This window comes from Eschrichtius robustus, chromosome 19, assembly GCF_028021215.1.
Source record: "Eschrichtius robustus isolate mEscRob2 chromosome 19, mEscRob2.pri, whole genome shotgun sequence".
Taxonomy (NCBI): domain Eukaryota; kingdom Metazoa; phylum Chordata; class Mammalia; order Artiodactyla; family Eschrichtiidae; genus Eschrichtius; species Eschrichtius robustus.
The window spans coordinates 37829849-37851537 of NC_090842.1; the positions used below are offsets into that span (position 1 = coordinate 37829849).

At 36.6% G+C, this 21689-nt stretch overlaps 1 protein-coding gene across 1 annotated transcript in view; it reads left to right on the plus strand.

Annotated features, from left to right (window-relative positions):
• The window catches only part of SHCBP1 (SHC binding and spindle associated 1), a 37418-nt gene that overhangs the window by 15060 nt on the left and 669 nt on the right, over positions 1-21689 (plus strand). The window contains exons 9-12 of the mRNA XM_068527700.1: positions 4238-4369; positions 5043-5161; positions 19806-19892; positions 20258-20399. Of these exons, the coding sequence (XP_068383801.1) occupies positions 4238-4369; positions 5043-5161; positions 19806-19892; positions 20258-20399 (480 nt within the window). The remainder of the gene's footprint in view (positions 1-4237; positions 4370-5042; positions 5162-19805; positions 19893-20257; positions 20400-21689) is intronic.

The following is a 21689-nucleotide window of genomic DNA, read 5'->3' on the forward strand; positions in this document are numbered from 1 at the left end:
CATTAAGGGTTTTTGGAGTGTACAGGTTATTGACTCAGTGTTTGAGCAACGTGAGGTGTGATTCTTTGTGGCATTATAAATGTTGGGAAGACAAAAACAGAGAGAAAAAAGACCATTAGGAAGAGGTATAATTCCAGATTATAGGTGGTTGGTGAAAAGGAAATTCATTATTAGAATTAAAAAAACATTCCAAGCAATATTTTTTAATTTGTTGCTTCCTCTTACTTCATATATGTTGTGGACATATTGGTGCTTTTTTTTTTTTTTTTTAAAGTTAGCTTACTTTTGTGAAAGGTATAGGTCCAACTTGAAATTAGTTGCAAAATCTCCATCTTAATTCTTTAAAAGCTTGTTGAATCTCGCAAATTCTAAAGTGTACTTTTGAGAACATTAATGCTGAAAGAGTCTTTTAAAAATAACTTTATTTATTTATTTAATTTTTGCTTGCGTTGGGTCTTCGTTGCTGTGCGCGGGCTTTCTCTAGTTGCGGTGAGCGGGGGCTACTCTTCGTTGCCGTGTGAGGGCTTCTCATTGCAGTGGCTTCTCTTGTTGTGCAGCACGGACTCTAGGCGCGTGGGCTTCAGTCGTTGTGGTAGGTGGGCTCAGTAGTTGTGGCTCGCGAGCTCCAGAGCGCAGCCTCAGTAGTTGTGGTGCCCGGGCTTAATTGCTCCGTGGCACGTGGGATCTTCCCGGACCAGGGATCAAACCCATGTCCCCTGCATTGGCAGGCGGATTCTTAACCACTGCACCACCAGGGAAGTCCTAAAAATAACTTTTTAGGAGTTAAAATCTTATTGTACATTTAGAGTGATTCCTAAATTTAGGTTACTTTACAGTAGTTCACCTTGGTCCTTTGTATTTCCATAGCGTGTCAAATTTAGATGCACCTGTTCAACTATTTACCAAAAGAGCTTCAAGTTAGCAATAAAGCTTGTCATGCAAAAAATCATATATCATTTTGGGACTGGTGCAGCTGTTCACAAACTGCTTAAGCTATGTTCTTTAATTTTATCTTGTCAAGAGTTCTTAACGGAAGCAAGGCTGGGAATTTAATTTCCTGCTGTTCACTAGTACACCACCTCATCCCCTTTTTTGTTTTATGTGTGTAATTTTTGTTCTTTTTCCTCTCCAAAATTTGATATATAATAGATGTGTGTTTATAAATAACACGTCTGCAGGATAAAGCACTGCAATAAAAACACTATTTTTTTGGCATAGTGCAAACAGCATTGCTATTACAGATTGTATGGTGGATAAGCATTCTTCCTAGATTGGTGAGGAAATTATAATGTAATTGCCAACATGTCATAAATAACCATATAGAATTCTGATAGTTAAGTGTAAGAATGACTGTCAATTTATGAACAGAGGGCATTTCTGAGAATTTGGGGAATCAGGTGATATCTCTAGTGTGAATATATGGAGTACTTGTTCACGAGTAAGATTAAAGCTTATCTGATAGCTTATCTGATCTATAGCTGACACTTACAACAAGAGATATATATTGAGTACCTGCTATTTGCAGGGTATTAACAGTACTTATAATAGGATTTTTCTTTCTGTCTTTTTTAAATTTATATTTATTTATTTATTTATTTATTTATTTATTTATTTATTTTTGGCTGTGTTGGGTCTTCGTTTCTGTGAGGGCTTTCTCTAGTTGCGGCAAGCGGGGGCCACTCTTCATCGCCGTGCGCGGGCCTCTCACTATCGCGGCCTCTCTTGTTGCGGAGCACAGGCTCCAGACGCGCAGGCTCAGTAGTTGTGGCTCACGGACCTAGATGCTCCGTGGCATGTGGAAATCTTCCCAGACCAGGGCTTGAACCCGTGTCCCCTGCATTAGCAGGCAGATTCTCAACCACTGCACCACCAGGGAAGCCCTGATTTTTCTTTCTTGTTTAGAAAATCCATTCAGTTAGGCGAGGGCTTTGTGTTTTAAACTGCTAAGATTATGTAACTTGTTTATGTAATAACTTGTTTATATAATGTAATACGGCCATTCTTTTTATATTTTTAATTTTTCACATGATAGAAAGCCATAGCTATTATAAAAATGTGCAAAGTACAGGTAGACACATAAAAAGAATCAGGGAAGGACTTCCCTGGTGGTGCAGTGGTTAAGAATCCACTTGCCAATGCAGGGGAAATGGGTTCGATCCCTGGTCTGGGAAGATCCCACATGTCATGGAGCAACTAAGCCCATGCACCACAACTACTGAACCTGCGCTCTAGGGCCTGCGAGCCACAACTACTGAGCCCGTGTGCCGCAACTACTGAAGCCCACGCACCTAGAGCCCGTGCTCTGCAACAAGAGAGGCCACTGCAGTGAGAAGCCCGTGCACCACAATGAAGAGTCGACCCCACTCGCCGCAACTAGAGAAAGCCCATGCGCAGCAACGAAGACCCAATGCAGCCAAAAATAAATATATAAATAAATAAATTAAAAAAAAAAAAAGAATCGGGAGAGAAATTTACTCACAATCTAATCATCCAGAATCCACCACTGGTAGCATTCCCGTGTGTGGAGTCCTCTTGCATTCTCTAGAGTCCCCAAAGGCTTGTCTGTGCTCTTCAAGTGTAGAAGACTTTAGTGACTTTGCCTGTTTAATGTTGTCACTGCTTTCATTTACTCAAGCAAAGACTCAACTTTAGACAGTGAGAGTTATTTCTTAAAGCTTTGTCTATGTGATTCTGTTTTATGATAAAAGTCAGGCAAAGTTTTCTAGTTTTCTGATACTGCAGTTTTTCATAAGCCCATTCAGAGGTCTGGCCTGTATTATTAGTTTGATTAAGATTTGTAGAGAACAATGTTTTTTATTGGTTAACAAGGTAGACCTATTTTTCCAATAGCTAAAATTGTTCTAAGTCAGTTTGTCGGATTTTAAGTCAATCTGTTTAAGAGAATGTAAAATTCAGAAAATCTTGAGAAATGCCTAGGCTTTTTCAAACCTAATTACGATAGAATAATAGAATCTTAGAGTTGGGAAATAAAAAACTTGTAGGGCTAAACGCTTTAAAGCCCTCTGACCCAGCTGTGAGTACTTAAGATGATTACTATTTTTTTAAACTTATTTACTTATTATTATTTTTTAACATCTTTATTGGAGTATAATCGCTCTACAATGGTGTGTTAGTTTCTGCTTTATAACAAAGTGACTCAGCTATATGTATACATATATCCCCATATCTCCTCCCTCTTGCATCTCCCTCCTACCATCCCTAACCCACCCCTCTAGGTGGTCACAAAGCACAGAGCTGATCTCCCTGTGCTATGCAGCTGCTTCCCACTAGCTATCGATTTTACATTTGGTAGTGTATATATGTCCATGCTGCTCTCTCACTTGGTCCCAGCTTAGCCTTCCCCCTCCCCGTGTCCTCAAGTCCATTCTCCATGTTTGCGTCTTTATTCCTGTCCTGCCCCTGGGTTCTTCAGAAGCTTTTTTTTTTTTTTTTTTTTTTTAGATTCCATAAATATGCGTTAGCATACAGTATTTGTTTTTCTCTTTCTGACTTACTTCACTCTGTTTGACAGACTCTAGGTTCATCCACCTCACTACAAATAACTCAATTTCGTTTCTTTTTATGGCTGAGTAATATTCCACTGTATATATGTGCCACATCTTCTATATCCATTCATCTGTCGATGGACACTTAGGTTGCTTCCATGTCCTGGCTATTGTAAATAGTGCTGCAATGAACATTGTGGTACATGACTCTTTTTGAACTATGGTTTTCTCAGGGTATATGCCCAGTAGTGGGATTGCTGGGTCATATGGTAGTTCTATTTTTAGTTTTTTAAGGAACCTCCATACTGTTCTCCATAGTGGCTGTATCAATTTACATTCCCACCAGCAGTGCAAGAGGGTTCTCTTTTCTCCACACCCTCTCCAGCATTTATTGTTTGTAGATTTTTTTGATGATGGCCATTCTGTTACTATTTTTTTTAATAGCAGTTTTGTAAGTGACTTTAGTGCTGAAACTGGTATGAGATGGTTGATAGGGGGTAGTCTTCCTGATATGCAGGCAAATTGAGGAGTTGTTATTATTAAAAATTGTATACCTTGGTAAAAATTAAGTAAGATATGTGGAGAGATAATTAGATTTTATTTAAATGTAACTGGGTTACCTGGTCTCAGATATCATTTGGAGTCATTTGAAATAGAGGAATCTATCATATAAATTTTGTGTTTAGACATTTCCCCTCACCTATCTTAAATGTTCTTGCTCTCTTCCTTAGGATATGGTCTAACAGATGATATTGTGATAGAAAAGAGAGGCAAAGGAGACACTTTTGTGGATTGTACGGGTGCGGATATTAAAATCTCAAGCATAAAATTTGTTCAGCATGGTGCCGTGGAAGGAATCTTAAGTAAATATCTGAATATTTCATTTATTATTTGTTCCAGACTTTGTAGGAAAACGGTACTTTCCCTGGAAGATAGAATTTAATAAAATACCACTCGAGTAATATGCAAGGCTGATTAATTATTTGTGTACATAACTTGACAACTGAGAAAGCTTACTCTAAAGTGAAAAATAGTTCAATGTATTCTTGAAAATTTGTTAGTTTAATATTTGTTTCTGTGTGATCATTTTTTTTCTTTTAAAACATTCCAGTATTGTGGTCTGTGTTCTTTGTATTTGATTTAGCCCTGGACTCAAACCAACTATCTTCACATTGTGATAGTATTTATTTCCTGGGATTTGTATCCCTTATTTTGAATTGGGCCTCCTTTTCTTCTCTCTTCTAAGATAGTCATGAAAGTTACTTTCTGATATTTTTTTTGTAATGAGAAGTGCTTTTTAACTTGATTTTGCATTTCTGAGGGCAAGTCATTCTTTTTTAAGAATGCTGCTTTTAGATTTTATCAATAGAAAATAACTCAAAATAGTCATTGTTTTATAAATTATGAATTCATAATTCCAGTAACAGAGTTTAAATGAGAAATATTTAGACTATCTAATATCAGCTCTAGGCCATTTGTAATATTGGAAAAGACACATTACTTCTTAAAGTATTTGATTGCATGTTTTCATCATAGTTATTCACCGTGGCAAGACTACATTGGAAAACTGTGTATTGCAGTGTGAAACTACAGGAGTCACTGTACGAACATCAGCAGAATTTTTAATGAAGAACTCAGATTTATATGGTGCCAAGGTATGATAATCTCTTATGGGAAGTAGTTTAGGTTTAAGTTCTAAATAAGTAAATAAAATGTCCTGGGACAAGATGTAAATGCATACTCCTGTTCTCTTTCTTCAAAGAAGTTCAGATACTTACATGTACTAAGTCAACCAGACTCAATTGTATAAGGTTCTTCTTATTTTGCATTTTCAAAACAGAGATTAGGAAGAAAATAATAAATCTCACAGTTTCTCTGTCATACCTTTAAAAGAGGTTAGACCCTTTAAGTTGTAACTTTGTAAATGATGTAGCAACTGCGGCTGGGTTGATTTTTTTAAATTAAATTTTAATTTTGAGATTGTAGATTCACATTCTGTTGTAAGAAGTAATACAGAGGTAGTCTGTACGTGTATCCTTTACCAGTTTCCTCTAATTGTAACATCTTCCAAAACTATAGTACAGTATCACAACCAGGATAAGATTGATTCAGTCAAGTTGAATATTTCTATCACTACAAGGATCCTCCATGTTGCCCTTTAAAGCCATATCTAGGTGCCTCTCCTTTTGACCTTCTCATTAATCACAGGCAAACGCTAATCTGTTCTCCATTTCTGTTATTTCATCATTTCAAGAATGTTATATAAATAGAATCATACAATATACAACCTTTTGGAATTGGCTTTTTTTCACTCAGCACAGTTCTCTGGAGTAGTATTCCGTGTATGGTGGTTCCACAGTTTAACTGTTCACTTGTTGAAGGACATCTGGGTTGTTTCCAGTTTTTGGCTTTTGTAAATAAAGCTGCTATAAACATTGGTGTACAGGTTTTTGTGCAAACATCGTTTTCATTTCTCTGGGGTGAATGCCTAGGAGTGCAGTTGCAGAGCATGTGGTTAGTTGCATGCTTACTTTCTTTAAGAAACTGCCAAACTTTTCCAGAGTAGTTGCACCAGTTTACGTTCCCACTAGCAATGTTTGAGTGATCCAGTTTCTCCATATCCTAAGCAGCACTTGGTATTTTCACTACTTTTTAATTTTAGCCATGCTGATAGGTGTGTGGTTTTAATTTGCATTTCCCTAGTGGTTAATGATGTTGAACATTTTTCGTACGTTTATTTGCCATCCTTATCTTCAGTGAAATGTGTATTACGACTTTTGTCCTTTTTTTTCTTTTTTATGGAGATGGACACTCTTTTTAAAATGTATTTATTTAATTTATTTATTTATTGGCTGTGTTGGGTCTTCGTTTCTGTGCGAGGGCTTTCTCTAGTTGCGGCAAGCGGGGGCCACTCTTCACCGCGGTGTGCGGGCCTCTCACTATCGCGGCCTCTCTTGTTGCGGAGCACAGGCTCCAGACGCGCAGGCTCAGTAGTTGTGGCTCACGGGCCCAGTCGCTCCGTGGCATGTGGGATCTTCCCAGACCAGGGCTCGAACCCGTGTCCCCTGCATTGGCAGGCAGATTCTCAACCACTGCGCCACCAGGGAAGCCCTGTCCATTTTCTAATTGGATTGTTTGTTCTTTTTTACTGTAGAGTTTTAAGAGTTCTTTATAAATTCTAGATATGAATCCCCAGTTGGGTATGTCATTTACAGATATCTTATGCTAGCTTGTAGCTTGTTTTTTCATCATTTTCACATGGGCTTTTACAGAGCAAAGTTTTAAAATTTGATGAAGCCCAATTTATTAATTTTTACTTTTATGTGTAAGAACTCTTTGTCTAGCCCTAGGGTGCAAAAATTTTCTCCTTTTTTTTTTTTTTTCAATTTTACAGTTTTCATTTTACATTTAAGGTCATGAACCATTTCTGAGTTAATTTTGGTATAAGGTGAGTTTTAGGTCAAAGTTCATTTATTTGCTTATGGATGTCCAGTGGTGACTGCGCCATTTCTTGAAAAGTCTATCCTTAAATAAATTGGTTTTGTATTTTTATCAAAAATAATTTGAGTATGTTTTGGTGGGCCAATTTCTGGGTTTTCTGGTAGAATAATTCCTCCCACTCTCACTTGTCTTTTTTTTTTTTAATTGTTTCAGCTATTCTAGTTCCTTTGCCTTTCAATATAAATTCTAGAAATATCTTGTTTGTATCTACAAAAAGTCTTGCTAAGATTTTAATAGGACTTTCAATAAACCTATATATCAATTTGGGGAGAATGGACATCTTTTTTTACATTGAGTCTTCCAATCTGTGAACGTGATATGTCTCTCCATTTATTTAGATCTTTGATTTCTTTCATCAGCATTGTGTAGTTACAACACCAGTCTTGTATGTGTTTTTATAGATTTGTACCTAAACATTTCATTGTAAGTGATATTGTATTTTTAATTTATTGTGCTTATGGCTAGTATATTGAGATACAATTGATTTTTGTATGTTTGTTTATATCCTGTGACCTTGCTGAAACTTCTTATTAGTTCTAGGAGTGTTTTCATAGATTTCATGGGATTTTTCTATGTAGACAGTCATGTCATCTACAAATAGAGACAATTTATTTCTTCCTTTCCAGTCTGCCTTTGGTTTCCTTTTCTTGCCTTATGGCACTGACAAGAACTTCCAGCATTACGTTGAATAAGAGTGGTGAGAGTAGATATCCTTACCTTGGTCTTGATATTGGGGGACTGTATTCAGTATTGTACTGTTAAGTATAAGGTGTTTTTTGCTTTTTTTTTTTTTTTTAAATTTTTATTTATTTATTTATTTATGGCTGTGTTGGGTCTTCGTTTCTGTGCGAGGGCTTTCTCTAGTTGCGGCGAGCGGGGGCCACTCCTCATCGCGGTGCGCGGGCCTCTCACTATCGCGGCCTCTCTTGTTGCGGAGCACAGGCTCCAGATGCGCAGTCTCAGTAGTTGTGGCGCACGGGCTTAGTGCTTTTTTTTTTTTTTTTTTTTAAAGATTTATTTATTGATTGATTGATTACTATGTTGGGTCTTCGTTTCTGTGCTAGGGCTTCCTGTAGTTGTGGCAAGCGGGGGCCACTCTTCGTCGCGGTGCGCGGACCTCTCACTATTGTGGCCTCTTTTGTTGCGGAGCACAGGCTCCAGACGCGCAGGCTCAGTAGTTGTGGCTCACGGGCCCACTTGCTCCGTGGCATGTGGGATCTTCCCAGACCAGGGCGCGAACCCGTGTCCCCTGCATTAGCAGGCAGATTCCCAACCACTGCGCCACCAGGGAAGCCCCTTAGTGCTTTTTTAAGAATTAAAAAAAATCCTTTTTCAGCTTTATTGAGGTGTAATTGACAGAAATTTTATATATTTAAGGTGTCCAATGTGATGGTTTCATATAAATATACCTTATGAAATGATCGTCACAGTCAAGCATTCATTACCTCACATCATTACCTTTTTTTTAATTCCCCATCCGCTCTTCCCTTTGGCAACCACCTGTTTGTTCTCTGCATATATATGACTTTGTTTCTGTTTTGTTTGTTTGTTTGTTTTGTTTTTTAGATTCCACATATAAGTGAAATCACACACTATTTGTCTTTCTCTGTCTAAGTTATTTCACTTTGCATAATACTGTCTAGGTCCATCTTAGTCATCGCAAATGGCAAGATTTCGTTCTTTTTTTATGGCTGAGTAATATTCCATTTGTGTGTGTGCATATGTGTGTGTGTGTGTGTGTGACACTACATCTTCTTTATCCATTCATCTGTTGTTAGGCACTTAGGTTGCTTCCATATCTTGGCTATTGTAAATAATGCTGCAACGAACATACATCTTTTTGAGGTATGTATATTTTTTTGAATCAGTGTTTTCGTATTCTCATATAAATACCCAGGTGTGGAATTGCTGGATTGTATGGTAGGTCTGTTTTTAATTTATAGAGGACTCTCCTTACTGTTTTCCATAGAGGCTGCACCAATTTACATTCCTACCGACAGTGTACTACGATTTCCTTTTCTCCACATCCTTGCAACACTTACTGCTTATTGTCTTTTTGATAATAGCCATTCTAACAGGTGTGAGGTGATATCTCATTGTGATTTTGATTTGCATTTCCCTGATGATTAGTTATCAGGGCACCTTTTCACGTGCATGTTGACCATCTCTATGTCTTCTTTGGTAAAATGTCTATTAGGATCCATTTTTTAATTTGGTTGTTTTGTTTTGTTTTTATGTTGAGCTGTATGAGTTCTTTGTATATTTTGGATATTAACCCCTTATCTGATATATTGTTAGCAAATATCTTCTCCCATTCAGTAGGCAGCCTTTTTGTTTTCTTGATAATTTCCTTTGCTATGCAAAAGCTTTTTAGTTTGATGTAGTCCCATTTCTTTATTTTTGCTTCTGTTTCCCTTGCCTAAGGAGACATATCTAAAAAATATTGCTCAGACCAATGTAAAAGAGGGCACTGGCATTGTTTTCTTCCAGAAGTAGTCTAGTTTGATTCTTTTGTGTGTAGCTGTCCAGTTTACCCAACACCATCTGTTAAAGAGGCTGTCTTTTCTCCATTGTATATTCTTGCCTCTTTTTATTGTAGATTAATTGTCAAGATGGTGGGGTTCATTTATGGTCTCTCTATTTGTACCATTGATCTATGTGTCTGTTGTGCCAGTACCATACTGTTATGATTACTGTAGCTTTGTAGTATAGTTTGAGGTCAGGGAGCATGATACCTCTTGTTTTGTTGTTCTTTCTCAAGATTGTTTTGGCTATTTGGGGTCCTTTGTTTTTCCATACAAATTTTAGAATTATTCTAGTTCTGTGGAAAATGCCATTGGTATTTTGATAGGAATTGCTTTGAATCTGTAGAGTGCCTTGAGTAGCATGATCATTTTAACAGTATTCTTCCAATCCATGAGCACAGTATATCTTTCCATCTGTTTGTGTCATCTTCAATTTCTTTTATCAGTTTTTTAAGTTTTCTAAGTATAGGTCTTTTCTTTTTTTTTTTGGCTGCACCATGCATCATGCAGGATCTTAGTTCCCTGACCAGGGATTGAATCCATGCCCCCTGCAGTGGAAGCACGGAGTCTTGACCACTGGACCGCCAGGGAAGTCCCATAAATATAGGTCTTTTACCTCCTTAGTTAGATTTATTCCTAGGTATTCTTTTTGATGTGATTGTAAATGGGATAGTTTTCTTAATTTCTCTTTCTGATAGTTATTATTGTATGGAAATGTAACAGATTTCTGTATGTTAATTTTGTATCCTGCAATTTTACCAAATTCATTGATGAGTTCTAATAGTTTTTTGGTGGCATCTTTAGGATTTTCTATGGATAGTATCATGTCATCTGAAAACAGTGATGGTTTTACTTCTTTTCCAATTTGGATTTCTTTTATTTCTTTTCTGATTGCTGGGGCTAAGACTTTCAATACTACAATGAATAAAAATGGCAAGAGTGGGCATCCTTGTCATGTTTTCCTGATCTTAGAGAAAACGCTTTCAGCTTTTCACCACTGAGTATGGTGTTAGCTGTGGGCTTGCCATTTATGTCATTCATTATATTAAGATATATTCCACCAATGGACACTTTGTTGAGAGTTTTTGTCATAAATGGATATTGAATTTTGTCCAAAATTTTCTCTACATCAACTGAGATGATCAAATGATTTTTTATTCTTTCATTTGTTAATGTGTTGTATCACATTGATTAATTTGTGGATATTGAACCATCCTTGTATCCCTGAGATTAATCCCACTTAATCATGGTGTATGATCCTTTTAATGTATCATTGGATTCTGTTTGCTAATATTTTGTTGAGGATTTTTGCATCTATGACTGTCAAGAATATTGGCCTGTAATTTTTTTTGTTTGTTTTTTCGTGGTATCTTTTTCTGATTCTGATATCAAGGTGATGCTGGTCTCATAGAATGAGTTTCTGAGTGTGCCTCTTCAATTTTTTGGGATAGTTTAGGAAGGATAGGTGTTAACTGTTCTTTAAATGTTTGGGAGAATTCACCTGTGAAGCTGTCTGGTCCTGGACTTTCGTTTGTTGGGAGCTCTTTTATTACTGATTCAATTTCATTACTGGTAATTGATCTATTCATATTTTCTATTTATTCCTGTTTTGGTCTTGGGAGATTGTACATTTCTAGGGATTTATCCGTTTCTTCTAGGTTAGAGGATAGGTAGGTCTATAAGATAGGTAGGTCTATCTTATTGCCATATAATTGTTCCTTGTAGTCTTATGTGGTCCTTTGTATTTCTGTGGTGTCAGTTGTAACTTGTCCTCTTTCATTTCTGATTTTATTTGGGCTTTCTTTTTTCTTTGTGAGTCTGGCTAAAGGTTCGTCAATTTTGTTTATCTTTTCAACGAACTAGCTCTTAATTTCATTGATCTTTTCTATTGCTTTTTAGTCTCTATTTCATTTATTTGTGCTCTGATCTTTATTATTTATTTCCTTGTCCTACCTTTGAATTTTGTTTGTTCTTTTTCTAGTTCCTTTAGGTTTAACGTTATTGTTTATTTGAGATTTTTTCTTGTTTTCTGAGGTAGGTTTGTATCACTATAAACTTCCCTCTTGGAATTGTTTTTGCTGCATCCCATAGATTTTGGATCATTGTGTTTCTATTTTCATCTGTCTCCAGGTATTTTTTTATTTCTTTGATTTCTTCAGTGATTCATTGTTTGTTTAGTAGCATATTGTTTAGCCTCTACATGTTTGTGTGTTTTGCATTTTTTTTCTTGTAGTTGATTTCTAGTCTCATACCATTGTGATCAGAAAAGATGCTTGATAGGATTTCAGTCTTCTAAATTTTTGAGATTTGTTTTGTGGCCTGTAGAATTGTCCATGTGCAGTTGAAAAGAATGTGTTTTCTGCTGCTTTTGGATGGAATGTTCTCTATGTATCTATTACGTCCATCTGACCAGTGTTTCCTTATTGATTTTCTGTCTGGATGATGTATCCATTGATGGAGTGTTAAGTACCCTACTATTATTGTGTTTCTGTCAATTTCTTACTTTATATTCTCCAAATGTGTCAGTGCATACATATTTTCAATTGAAATATCTCCTTGTTGGATCTATCCCTTTATCTTTATATAATGTCCTTTGTTGTCTCTTGTTACAGTTTTTGTTTTAAAGTCTATTTTGTCTGATATAAGTATTGCTATCCCAGCTTTCTTTTCATTTACATTTGCATGGAGTACCTTTTTTCATTCCCTCACTTTCAGTCTGTGTGTCTTTAGATCTGAACTGAGTTTCTTATAGGCAGTATATATACGGGTCTTGTTTTTGTATCCATTCAACCACTCTATGTCTTTTAATTGGAATGTTTAGTCCATTTACATTTAAAGTAGTTATTGATAGATATGTACTTATTGTCATTTTGTTAGTTGTTTGGGGGTTGTTTTTGCAGTTCTTTATTGTTCCTTTCTTTTCTTTTGTTCTCTTCCCTTGTGATTTGATGACTGTCTTTAGCGTTATGTTTGGATTCCTTTCTCTTTTTTGTGTGTGTATCTATTATAGATTTTTGATTTGTGGTTACCATGAGATTTACGTATAGCAATCTTTATGTATATGTGATTATTTTAAGTTGCTGATCTCCGAATTTCAAACACATTTTAACAACCTTGCAGTTTTACTCCCCTCCCCCTACAGTTACTGTTTTTTTGACATCATATTTTACATCTTTTTGTTTTGTATATCCCTTAACTACTTATTGCAGATATAGATGATTTTACTACTTTTTTCTTTTAATCTTCTCCTAGCTTTGTACATGGTTGATTTACTACCTTTACTGTATAATTAATTGCCTTTATCAGTGAGCTTTTTCCTTTCATAATTTTCATGTTTCTAGTTGTGGCCTTTTCTTTTTTGCTTAGAGAATTCCCTTCGACATTTCTTGCAAAGCTGGCTTGGTGGTGCTGAATGCTTTTAGCTTTTGCTGTCTATAAAACTTTTGATCTCTCCATCAAATCTGAATGAAAGCCTTGCCGGATAAAGTATTCTTTTTTTTTTTTTTTTTCCAACATATTGTATAAGTCATTTTATGTGAAATGTCCAGGACAGCCACATCTATATGGATAGAAAGTAGAGTAGTGATTGCCTAGGGCTGGGAGGAAGGTGGGGAAGAGGGGATTGGGGTAATAACTGAAGGATACAGGGTCTCTTTCTAAGGTGATGAAAATGTTTTAACATTGAGTGTGGTAATGGTTGCACAACTCTGTGAATATACCAAAAACCATTGAATGGTACATTAAACTTAAGTGGGTGAATTGCATGGTATGTGAGTTGTATCTCAGTAAGAAGGGAATGATGTAGCCAAGATGGTGGGAAACATCCTTTGGGCTCCAGCTTTCTCCTTGACCCTCTCTAACCTCACTGTCCCTACAGGGTGTCTTCCTTCCCACCACGTTCCAGTCCAGGAGTGTCTTGATCTGTCCCTGGCCATCCCTGTTGGGTTTCTCTTCTTTTGGGTGGACCATGAAGTATGCTGGCCTTTCATTAGCTGGTGTCTGATATCAGGATTTCTTCTTTTTTGATTATTGATGTATAGTTGATATATGATATCTTTTTAGTTTCAGCTGTACAGCAAAATGATTCAGTTTTATATCTGTATATTTTTTCAGATTATTTTGCATGGGTGGAGTATTCTTGAGTTTAGGTTTTTCCCTTTTATCCCTTTAATGTATTGTACCCTTTGGCTTTCAGAGTTTCTGCTGAAAAGTCAGCTGATAGCCTTATGGGAGTTCCCTTGTACATAACTTGATGCTTTTCCCTTGCTGTTTTTAATATTCCCTTTATCTTTAACTTTTGCCATTTTAATTACAATGTGTCTTGATATGGTCCCTCTTTGGTTTGATCCTATTTGGGACTCTCTCTGCTTCCTGGACCTGGATTTCTGTTTCCCAGGTTAGGGAAGTTTTCAGCTTTTATGTCTTCAAGTATGTTCTCTACCCCTTTCTCTCTGTGTTCTCCTTCTGGGATTCTTATAATGTGAATGTTGTCCCACAGGCCACTTAAACTGTCCTTATTTCTTTTTATTCTTTTTCTGTGTTCAGCTTCAGTGATTTCTACCTCTCTGTCTTCCATCTAGCTGATTTGTTCCTCTGTATCATTTAATCTACTATTGATTTCTTCTAGTGTATTTTTCATTTCAGTTATTGTATTTCGTCTCTGTTTGGTTCTTCTTTATATTTTCTAAGTCTTTGTTACACTTCTCTTTATGTTCATCCAGGTTTCTCCAGAGTTCTTTGATCATCTTTTGAGCATTACCTTGAACTCTTTATCAGGTGGATTGTCTATCTCCACTTCACTTAGTTCTTGTGGGGTTTTTATCTTGTTCCTTCTATTGGAACATGTTCCTCTGTCACCTCATTTTGCCTAATTCCTGTTTTTGGGTTGCCTACCCTGGGGGTGTAGGTCTTGACTGTACTGGGTCTCTGCTGCAGTTCCTTCCTTATAACTATAATTGTGGGAAATATTTTCTGCTAGTCATCAGGTTGTTCTCATTGATAGTCACTCTGGTAAATAGTTTAATTTTGGTGTGCCTGTTGGGGGAGGTTCTCAGGGTCTTCCTACTTCACCATATTTGCCACCAGTATAAGGTTAACTGTAGGTTTTTTGTAAATATTCTTTTTCAAATTAAGGAAGTTCTCCTTTATTTCTGTTTTCTGAGAATTTTTATAATAAATTTGTTTTGGCTTTTGTCAAATGCTTTTTTCCTGCATCAATTTTTGGTGGATTACAAGTGATTGATTTTCAAATTTTGAACCATCCTTGCATCCCTGGAGTAAGCCTCACTTGGTCATAGTATATAATTCTTTATATATTGCTGAATTGTATTTGCTAATATTTTCTTCAGAATTTATATGTCTATATCCATGAGAGATATTGGTCTGAAGTTTTCCTTATTTGTATTGTCTTTGTCTGGTTTTGTTATCAGAGTAATGCTAGCTTCATGAAATGAATTTGGAAGTATTCCCTCTTCTGTTTTCTGGAAGTGATTGTACAGAATTGGTGTTAATTCTTCTTTAAGCGTTTGGTAGATTTCTCCAGTGAAATCATCTGGGCATGGAGATTTCTTTTTTGGGAGTTTAAAAATTATGGATTAAATTTCCTTAATAATTATAGGGCTATTCAATGACTTATTTCATGCTGGGTGAGTTAATGGATGCACTCATAGGGTATAGAGCCCCTGTGACCAGGACCCAGTCGGTGGTGAAGGGCTTTCCTATTTGACAGCGATGGCAGCAGGCTGCTGGCACACCTGCTACATGCACCATGTTGCATGCAGGGGTGTTGCTTGCACACCCTGCCCCCCATCCTTTTAGGCCTCACACCAGCCTGGGGATTCAGGTGGACCATTTCTTCTTCTAAGTTGTCAAATGTATAGAGTTGTTTGTGGTGTTCCCTGATTCTTTAGATGTTTGCAGGGCCTGTGGTAATATCCTCTGTTTCATTCTTGATATTAATAGTTTGTGTAGTCTCTCTCTCTTTTTTTCCTTTTTTCTTTGTGAATCTTGCTGGAGGTTTGTCAATTTCATTGAATTTTTTTCAAAGTGCCAACTCTGTTTCATTGATTTTCACTATTCTGTTTTCAATTTTATTTATTTTTGCTCTTGTCTTTATTATTTCCTTCCTTCTGTTTACACTGGGTTTATTTTGCTCTTTTTCTAGGTTCTTTGGGTGAGAGCTTAGATTGTTGATTTGAGACTTTTCTCTTTTCGGATGTATGCTTTTAATGCTATAAATTTCCCTCTTGGCACTGATTTAGCAAATTTTGATAGGTTGTATTTTCATTTTTGACCCATGCAGTATTTAGAAGTGTGCTATTTTGTTTCCAAGTATTTGGAGTTTTACTGTTATCTTTTGTTGTTGATTTCTAGTTTGATTCCATTGTGGTCAGAAAACACACTGCATGACTTCAATTTTTAAAATTTTGTTGAGGTTTGTTTTGATGGCCCAGGATATGGTCTGTCTTGGTATATGTTCCATAGGCCTTTGAAAGGAAATGTGTATTTTGCTGTTATTGAGTATAAATGTCAACTAGATCGGGTTGGTTGATAATGTTTTTGAGTTCTTCTGTATTCTTTCTGATTTTCTGTCTAGTTGTTTCAATTTTTGAGAGATGGATTGTTAAAGTCTCTTACTATAATTGAGGATTTGTCTTTCTCCTTTCAGTCCTATTAGTTTTTGCTACACATATTTTGTAGTTCTGTTATTTGGTGCATACCCAGTTAGGATTGCTTTTTTTTTTTTGGTGAACCAACCTATTTATCATTATATAATGTTACTGTCTATCTTTGGTAATTTTTTTTGCTTTGAATTCTACTTTATCTGATATTAATAGAGCCACACCTGCTTTCCTTTGATTAAAATTTGCATGGTATATCTTTTTTTTTTCTCAAGATATTTTTGATGTGGATCGTTTTTTAAGTCTTTATTGAATTTTTTACAATATTGCTTCTATTTTATGTTTTGGTTTTTTGGCCGTGAGGCATGTGGGATCTTAGCTCCCCGACCAGGGATCGAACCCGCACCCCCTGCATTGGAAGGTGAAGTCTTACCCACTGGACCAGCAGGAAAGTCCCTGCATGGTATATCTTTTTCCATACTTTTATTTTCATCCTGTCTTTATTGTTCTGTTTGAAGTGAATTGTAGACAACATATAGTTGGATCTTATTTTTTAATCCACTTTGCCAGTCTTTGTCATTTAATTGGTGTATTTAGACCACTTACATTTAGTGTAATTATTGATGTTAAGTCTTTATTCTGCCATTTTATTTTTTGTTTTCTATTCTGTTTTTCATTTTAATATTTTTACCATCCTGTGGGTTACCTGAACATTTTTTAGAATTCCATTTGTTTTTGAGTATATCTCTTTGTATGGTTTTTTAAGTGGTTGCTCTAGGTATTGCATTATATGTACATAACTTACCACAGTTTACTGATGTTATTTCACCAGTTTGAGTGAAGTTTAGAAACTTTACCTCCCTTAACGTCTCTTTACCATCCCCTGTCTGTAATATAATTATCTTCAATATTTCCTTTTCAAACTTCTAGACACATTAGACCACATTAGACAGTGTTATGTTTAATTATGATGTATCTTGAAATGGATTTCTTTGAGCTTATCCCATTTGGGGTTTTCTCAGCTTCTTGAATCTGTAGGCTTAATGTCTCTTGCCAAATTTGGGAATTTTTAGCTATTTCTTCTTTGAATTTTTTTTTAGCTTCACCCTTCCTCTCTTCTTCTAGGAATCTGATGACACAAATTTTGGATCTTTTGTTATTGTCCCATAGGTCCCTGAGGTTCTGTTCACTTTTCTTTTTCAGACTGTTTTCTCTCTGTTGTTCAGACTAGATAATTTTTATTGTTCTGTCTTCCGTTTCACTGATTCTTTCCTCTGTTCTGACCTTTCTGCTGTTTCTGTTATTTCTGCTGAGCTTTTTATTTCAGTTACGGTATTTCTCAGTTCTGAAATTTCCATTTGGTTCTTTTATCTCTTTGATGAGACTTTCTATTTTGTTGTTCAGCCTGCTATTGATATTTTTCATTTAAGTATATTCATAATTGCTCATTAAAGCAATTGGCTGCTTTAAAATCCTTGTTAGCTAATTCCATCATCTCTGACATCTTGGTTTTGGTTTTTACTGATTATCTTATTAAGTTTGACATCTTCTTGGCACTTGGTATGAGAAGTGATTTTTCCACTGAAACCTGGATGGTTTATATTATACTATGAGAATCTGCATCTTCTGTTTTAGCTGGGTTTCTCTTACCCTTGTTACTGCCAGGTGGAGGTAGAAGTCCAAGTTCCCCATTTGGCTTCCATTGACATCCAAGTTGAGTAGGGAAGCTCCTTCTTACTGCTGGGTGGGGGTGAGAATTCCAGCTTCTTACATGTCTCCACTGATGCTCTGGCACATCTCAGTGGTCTTGTTACCACTGGCAGTGGTGAAAGTCTTAGACCCTCCACTGGGCCTGCTCTGACACCACTCCAGTAGGAAAGGGGTGTGGCACCTTGTTATTATCAGTTGGGGATACAAGCGCAGGTCCCATATGTAGTCTCCACAAGTGGGAGGGCCTTGTTACTAGCTGGTGGGGATGAAAATCCTTGGCCTTAACTGAAAATCCCAGTGTGGGTGTTGGGGTGCCTAGTCATAGCCTCAAGAGGGTGGAAGTCTAGGCTCCCCTTGGCACTTGCCAGCATGGGTGAGGGTTGGCCAGTTTTTTTCCTATCGTGTTTGGATAGAATAGAGCTGTTATTGTTTCAAAGTTTTCTGTCCTTCTAGGCTTGCCTGGTCCTTTGGCTAAAGAGAGCAGGCTTTTAGGGAGGCATTTCTGGTCTGTTCGGCCCTTATGGATTGCCAGCTTCTTTAGCTTCATGTCTGGGAATATAAGGCAAAAAGAATACCCAGGAAATGCACCAGTGTGTTGGTGTCATTCCTCAGGTGTTGAGGTGTCTAGCTGGTCTGCCTTTTCAATCATCTTATGTTTGTTTTATATATGATGTCCATGGTTTTTACTTGTACCATCATCTTAGAAGTGGCAGCCTCTTCAGTTTCTTTTTAGTTACTGAATATCTGTTCAGCTTCATAGCATATTTTGAACATGATTGTCCCATTTACTAAGTGGCTGTGGCTTAAGTTATTCTTCTCTTTAAGTTTCACATGATTCCTGATAATTTGATATTTAATTTTAACTGTTTCATTGTGTATGTATTTTTAACGTTATTGCCCCTAAATCTTACTTTGTATATAGCTATAAACTGAAAATCTTAGCTGAAGGCCTATTTCCCAGCTCTTTTGACCTCTCTACAGAGAGTTAGGTTTGTGTGTAGTGACCATCCCACTACATATAATTTTTAGTAATCCCTAAAGGGGAAAGTAATAATAAATGTTTTCTCATGGCACACTCCCATTCCTAGGAAAACAACTCAACATACATGCAATAGATGTGTCATAAATGGTTAATAGCAACTCTTCTTCATCTAGGATATTGTGTATGAAATTATTCCAAAAATGAATTTTTAAATAATCATAGAGGTTTGAGCCGAACCATTTTTACTTACTAAAGTGCCTAGCATAGCATCAGGAAATCATTCCTATTATTGTTACTTTTTTTGTTGGTACCATGTGGTACCAAGGGACAATGTGAGAGCATTGGGCCATGCATGAATTGTTCTAGTTACTCTGTAGGTATAAACAGGACACTTGAATTGGTTACTAACTTAACATGTGTGTAGTAGTGGGGACCATTAATTATTTTAATTCCTGGAAGTGATTTTCAGGTTAGGTTGGGATATTTTTAAACTGGTCTGCTTTTAAAAATATAGGGCCGTATTTCTATCTACAACTTAACAATATTTTACTAGAGTTGAACACTGTTCTCCAACTAACTGAGTATTTCTGAGAGAATGGTCATTTTTAATAAGTGTATCTTTCAACATAATTGTTAACTGTTTTTTGGCAGAATCAGAAAACTGATTTGTCCCAGGTGAAAGAGAGTGAAATAGTAATCAAGTGTTGAAACTCTTAGCCATTGTTTTGTGTGTGTGTGTGTGTGTGTGTGTGTGTGTGTTTGTTTGGTATTTGAAAGTAATAAATGATAGACAACTTGCTGGAAATGAAGCAAATGGAAATGTTGATTAGAAATACCTAATAAAACTTTCTATAAAATACTTTATATTTGCACTGCATTAAAGTCTAAGAAGTGACAAACCTTCTTTTATAGTCTTGCCTATTATAAACTGATTGTCATTACCTTAAAATGTAACTTGTAGGGTGCAGGTATAGAAATATATCCTGGGAGTAAGTGCACCCTGAGTGACAATGGGATCCATCACTGCAAGGAAGGGATCCTCATTAAGGTGAGTACCTGCTGAGACACCCTCTTTCCAAAGGTTAGAATGGTTTTACCTAAGAAATAATTATGTTTTGTTAAATTCCCATGTTGTTCCTGTTGTTTTCTGGTTTTGAAAAGCGTAAACGGTATGTAAATTTTAATAATATCAATAGTTGGTGGTTGGAAGTCTCTTGTGAGAATACTTTGTTATCTATAGATCTTCAGAAATGACAAAGGAATGCTGTGTCACTCAGCTCAGATTGTGCTACCACGTACTAATAAGCATAACTTTCTATTTTATTTTTAGAATAGCCTGAAAAAAGTGAGATTTTTAAAGCAGGCAGTGTTGAATGTGACAGTTCCTTAAAATATTTGTTTTCAATGTCACAGGACTTCTTAGATGAACATTATGACATTCCCAAAATATCCATGGTGAGTAATGTCATACATAATAATGAAGGTTATGGTGTTGTCTTGGTGAAACCTACAATTTTCTCTGACCTGCAAGAAAATGCCCAAGATGAAACTGAAGGTATGGTATATTTAGTAATTTTCAAAATAAAAACCAGACCTAATTTATTGTATTTCAGCATTAAACTCTGATTAAAGATCTTAATCTTCTTCTCCTCTTTAAAAAAGATAACTAGCATATGCTTAGGCATGGAGATAGAGAAGCTTGATAAAGCTATAACATTATGGAATCTTGGAGTGAAAGAAACTTTCAAGGTCAACTAGTCAACTGGTCAAAGCCTTGATGTGTGGTTTCTGTGGTCCTGCAGTATAACCTTCTTACCATGCTTGGCTTTCTGTAAATTTATAGAATAAGGATGGGCATATGATAGCAATGGTGGCTCCTGCTGGCATTTGTTAAGGATGGAGGCAGAAAAATGAATGTGCCAGGTTGAAGGCTGCATTTGACTGGAGGGGATCATGGAGTTCACCTCTAGTTTTTATTTGTAAAATTAAATACCTCCTTGTCAGCTGTCTTTCTTGGCAGCAAAGCTGATCTAACACAGTGGGAAGTTCATGAGTTTCAAGCCATGACCCAGATTACTATGAAATCTCAGTCATGGAGAAGGATTGTGCATTGGCATAGGTGAGGAAAGTTTAAAGGATGATGAGTAGTCCTTGTCATCCTTCAGGATCCATTCCAGCTATCTGGTAGTTCTTTTTCTCCTCACAGTTCTGTAGGTCAGAAGTTAAGGTGAGCTTGGCTGGGTTATCTGCTTAGGGTCTCACGGAGTGAAAGAGGTATCAGCTGGGTGGGGCCCTTATTTGAAAGCTCTGGGGCGAGAATCTGCTTCCAAGTTCCTTTATGTTGTTGGCAGAATCAATTTCCTTGAGGTCATAAGACAGAGGTCTCTACTTTTTTTGCTGGCTGTTGGCTGAGGATTGCTCTCAGCTCGTAGGGACCACTCTTGGGTCCTTGCCCCATAACCCCCTCCATTTCAGCAACAGAAGACCTCCCTCAAAGCAAACCTCTCATGCTTCAAATCTTTTTCATGCTTTGAATCTCTTTATGCTTTTCTCGTCTTCATCCAGCCAGGGAAAACATTGCTATTAAAGGGTTCATATGATTAGGTTACGTATACCTGAGTTATCAACTGATTAGTAACCTTAATTACATCTGCAAGGTCCTTTTGCCATTTAACAGTTATGAAAATAACACCAAGTGGCAGATGACCCTGCATCATGGGGCCATCTAGAATTCTGCCATCACAGGCAGTCACTTATAAAGCTGCTAGATTGGGAGTTCCTTTAGGGAAAATAGCAGTTTTATTTATCTTTGCATCTAGCTTCTAATACAGTGCTTAGTAAATAT